This window comes from Bidens hawaiensis, unplaced genomic scaffold (genome assembly GCF_021521415.1).
Source record: "Bidens hawaiensis isolate Kalapana, Puna unplaced genomic scaffold, B.hawaiensis_p1.1 tig00000296_1, whole genome shotgun sequence".
Lineage (NCBI taxonomy): Eukaryota > Viridiplantae > Streptophyta > Magnoliopsida > Asterales > Asteraceae > Bidens > Bidens hawaiensis.
In genome coordinates this window covers 5,754,746-5,759,301 of record NW_027491024.1, presented here as the reverse complement: position 1 = coordinate 5,759,301, position 4,556 = coordinate 5,754,746, and the positions used below count along the sequence as shown (strand labels likewise).

General features: G+C 38.6%; 1 protein-coding gene across 2 annotated transcripts; it reads left to right on the top strand.

Annotated features, from left to right (window-relative positions):
- Positions 1–1,569: 1,569 nt before the first annotated feature.
- LOC143619817 (uncharacterized) lies at positions 1,570–3,297 on the top strand. 2 transcript variants are annotated; one of them, XM_077091665.1, is made up of 5 exons: positions 1,570–2,097; positions 2,242–2,649; positions 2,722–2,807; positions 2,908–2,999; positions 3,067–3,297. In XM_077091665.1, the coding sequence occupies exons 1-5, from the start codon at positions 1,891–1,893 to the stop codon at positions 3,291–3,293; spliced, it is 1,020 nt and encodes a 339-aa protein (XP_076947780.1). In that variant the 5' UTR covers positions 1,570–1,890; the 3' UTR covers positions 3,294–3,297. The 2 variants fall into 2 exon arrangements, with proteins under 2 accessions (XP_076947780.1, XP_076947775.1); XM_077091660.1 differs by having other exon boundaries at positions 2,239–2,649.
- Positions 3,298–4,556: the final 1,259 nt, after the last annotated feature.

Below are 4,556 nucleotides of genomic sequence, written 5' to 3'. Positions count from 1 at the left end.
TGATAGAAACCTGCAAAACAGACACCGTGAGCTCGTTACGGGAAGGACAAGAGGGGGGTCTTCCCGTAACCACCCTCCGGCATGAGAATAAGTACATTCATGATAGAGAGAAAGTACTTAAGTATTTAGAGTAGATAGTGGGGAGTGAATGAATACCTCAAGGAGATTGTGAAGGTATTTATAGCCGAAGAGTGTGAGAATGTGATTGGGCCAGTTGTCATGTTCTAGAATATCCTTCGTGACTGCCTGGACACGTGCCCTCATATGATAGGTTGAGCTACACGTTGCATGTGTATGGCTATAACCTGGACACGTGTCTTATTATGATAGGACGATATGTAACTTGGCCATGTGCACGGTTATAACAACTTGGTCAGCTGTCCTTCATTCATTGGCTGAAGGGTCACGTATCCTTCAAGAAATGATCTTGTTAATTCTTCTAGATGGTAATTAGTTAATTACAGTTGTCATGTGGTATCGCCTTCCGAACATCCTAGCGGGTGAATTTGTTACCCTACGGATATTTCTGAGGGTGCCTGGATGCTTCCGCGCATGGTCTTTATGACACACCATCGTTCTTTTTTCAGTGGGTTATACGGGTGATCCATATGTCCCGCGGGTGCTACATGAGGGGGCTCCCTCTTACCCGCAGGTGATATTTATGGGTATTTGGATTTTTTTGGAACTCTACCTCTATAGGTTGGGTATGTATTTCTTCGTAAACAAAGGACTGTCAACCGTTCATTTAACGCTCCTCAATCAAAGCTTCACATTACACCTTATTGTATGCATATTACTTTTTTTTATTCAAAAATAACTTCTAGATTCCCAGGGCTTTGTTAAAACCATTTAGTTAAACCGAAATCCGAAAACAACATATTTTTTTTATCAGCTTTTTTTAACTAAATCAAAAATAATAAAAAAAAATGATTTGATTATATATAAAAGCTGATACAATTTTTTAAACTGTGACAAGTGCATTCATGGTTTCGGTTTAAACGTACGTGCTACATAGTTCCTGCAAGGAAGGCCACAACTATTCTCCACATCACAACCGCACACGTTCCTGGACCACGTGCCTGCCAACTCTTTCATTCTCATCCTTTCTGCCCCCATCCACTTTATTATATACCATAATAAAGGAAAGTCACTTGAACAATGCTTCAATTTAATTCACCCATATGTCTTTTATGGATATCAATTTTACTCATGTATACTTTTAATCTTACTAGATGTTCGATAAATAATATACCTATTTAACTTACTTATTTCCATTTAATTTGATTTTTGTATTATTTCTTTCTCAATAACTTAGTTTATTTATTGAAAACAATTGTTTTTTTTAATTGAGCACCGTAACAAACTCGATTCCAGTTAAAGTATTAAACAAAAATGATATCGATCTCGGTATTATCAGAATACCAGAACCGATATCAATATTTGCTTTTATTGTTGATTATTTTCATTCGCTATAAAGCTAAGTGTTGATATATCCTTTAAAATATATTTTACGACGGACTTTATTTTTTGTTCTTTTTTATTAGAAGCAAGCCGATATCGATCAGATATCGGTGGTAACCCGTGAGTAAATCCAGCTAGTTTAGTAATAACTAGCCGCCCATCCATTTTCGTGACATGGAGTGTTTTTCGTCTCTCTCATCAAGTGATCAGGCCTTCATTAAAGACTAGTTCAATTACTATCCTCCTGCTTTCAACCATCACAAGCACAACAACAACAACAACAACAACAATAATAATAATAATAATAATCCCAATCGGCTGATTCCATCTTGTTTTTGTTTACAATAATAATAATAGCCAACGCGGTTTCATCATCAGTTTAATTATTTTATCGAACCAATTTAGTCTAGTACTAGTAATTGATTGGATATGTTGGGAGCTGGATTGCAGTTTGGGCGGAGTCGTGGTGGCGATGATGATAGGTTTTACAATCCTGTGAAAGCTAGAAGCAATCGTCATAGAGTTCAAAGTGACGTCAATGCCACGGAATCTTCTTCTTCTTCTTCAGCGTTGTGTAACCTTGAACGGTTTCTGGAATCTGTTACGCCTTCTGTAACTGCTCAACATCCCTCTAAGGTTACTCTCTTGATTTTTATATTAATAATGTTTGATTCACTTAACTTCTCTTGATTTTTCGATTTGAAATAAACCGAGTCATATTATTAGTTTAAGAACAATAACCATGTGAAATGTGAATCTGATTGAATTGTGTAACAGCAGAGAGCTATGAGAGGATGGAGGACTATTGATATGGAGAGTCAACCATATTTTGTGCTAGGTGATTTATGGGAATCTTTTAAGGAGTGGAGTGCATATGGTGCTGGATTCCCTTTAATGTTGGACGACACTGATAGTGTCATCCAATATTATGTGCCTTATTTATCCGCAATTCAAATATATGGACACCCTTTAAACTCTTCAAGTAGCGACTCTTTTAAGGATTCAAGTAGTGATGCAAGCAGTGATTATGAACATAGTGAATTATGTATGCAAATGAGTCAGTTGTCAGTGAATGATGAAGAAGGCTTTTGTAGTGATGATAGTGATTCTGTTAACTCTCAAAGTTGCCTGTTGTTTGAGTATATGGAGCGGAATCAGCCTTGGGGCCGAGAACCATTAGCTGATAAGGTTAATTAAAACTTGAAAGTAGGTTATTTTGTTAATTTCATTCCATTATTGAATTATACTTTCTGTTAACAGATACTTGATCTTGCGCGATGTTTTCCTGAATTAAAAAGTTTAAGAAGTTGTGACTTGCTGCCATCTAGTTGGTTCTCAGTTGCTTGGTATGATTATGAAGATCTTATATTTTGTTGTAATACTTATAGTGAGTTTGTCACACGTATGTGACTTGATGAACCTTTGCGGTGCTGTTATTATTATTAGGTACCCAATATACAGGATTCCCATGGGGTCCACCTTGAAAGATCTCGATGCTTGCTTTCTCACATTTCATTCTCTTCACACTACCTTGACAGGTCAGCCATTGATTTTTCTCTATAAATCATCTGAAAGTTGTGTGTTTATAACTTTTATTCCTTGCAGGTGATCAATGTGATCATCCACCTGTTGTAAGCTATCCGAATGGGATATATGGCATTCCAGTGGTTTCATTACCAGCATTTGGTCTTGCTTCTTACAAGTTTAAGCCAGTACCACTATGGGTCCATAATGATCAGCGGTTGGTGAGCGATTTGTTGCAGGCTGCTGACAGCTGGCTGGCAATGCTACAGGTCAATCATCCGGATTATCTTTTCTTTTCGCGCAGATGATATCATGTAATTAAACCTGTAGTAACATGACGTTTTGTAAGAAACCTGAATGATATACCGTGTACGTAATGTGGGTTGTGGAGGTGGTTAGCTTTGTCCTGTGTGATGAAAAGTAAGAGCGAATATTCGTGTTTTGCATGCTTTGCTTTTTCGTGGCAATCACATTTTTAAGACAAATTTGGCTAGTGACCTCTAATTGTTTGACATTCCACTAGTTTTCTACCACAACCTCTTCAAGGTCATCTACGCCCAACACAAGTTGCTTATCATGTCGATCAGTGTGTGTAAATGTTAAGGTGGTTATGGTAAAGATTGTTGATGAAAATACATGGAAACCATGAAGTCAGAAAGTATGTATGTTTGAGATGCTGTGAAGGTTAGAGGCCATTGGAGTTTAAGACCTCCTAGGTGATGGGTGTCACGTTGTTTTGCATACGTATTGTGGTAAGTTCTGAAAAAGCATGGTGTAGCTTGAAGAAATCTTCAATCCAGTTAAGAGAACTCTGCCATCGGCAATAAACGGAATTTGGATGACTTGCTAGCACTGAAACCGTAAAATGCAACTCACAAAGCAGGATTCTCCTTGCACTGCCTTAGGACTATGGGGTGAGGGTGAGAATAGGCATTATGGTCTTATGACACAACGACTCGAGAGAGAATAATTTTAAATGAGTGGATGTGGAGATTTCCATGGTTTGGTCCATAACGTGTCAGGTTTTGTTCCATGGTTGTTTATAACTGGTATGTTATTATTGGTGATCCCTAGTTTGCTAACGAGTATCGGATTCCACAATTCACAACACTTGGTTGCTTTGATTATAGTATCCGCAGTGCGAACTAGTGTTAGCTTTCTAGTCCGGATAAGTATCTTGCGTAGCTTTGGACTGTTGTAATGCCCTTTGAAATGGACCCGTTTTATACTCTTGTTGCGGTCTTACGCAGGATGGGTGCAGAAATACAACATGAATGAACCATTAAGTTTGGTCAAAGTTCTGAAACGCAACTGATCACACATTAATTTTGTCCACTATGAGTAGAGATGATCAACAAAACCGGTTCCTGGAACCGAACCGGTGGACCCGAACCGGACCCGAACCGGTTCCTACCCGTTTTTTGTAGGAACCGGACCCTATCTGATTCAACCCGATGATCCGTGACCGGTTCTTGCATTTCTGAGTGGGGGCGGGTAGGAACCGGAACCGGTTCTGGAACAAGAACCGGTTCCTAACCGTTTTTTTTGGCCGTTTTTTGACCGTTGGGGTC

Bases quoted from the DNA above. Each gene is read 5' to 3' on its own strand.
- LOC143619817 (XM_077091660.1), top strand. From the start codon at position 1,891: ATGTTGGGAGCTGGATTGCAGTTTGGGCGGAGTCGTGGTGGCGATGAT. The intron at 2,650-2,721 runs GTTAATTAAAAC...TTCTGTTAACAG, and splicing joins GAGAACCATTAGCTGATAAG to ATACTTGATCTTGCGCGATG. The intron at 3,000-3,066 runs GTCAGCCATTGA...TATTCCTTGCAG, and splicing joins TCTTCACACTACCTTGACAG to GTGATCAATGTGATCATCCA.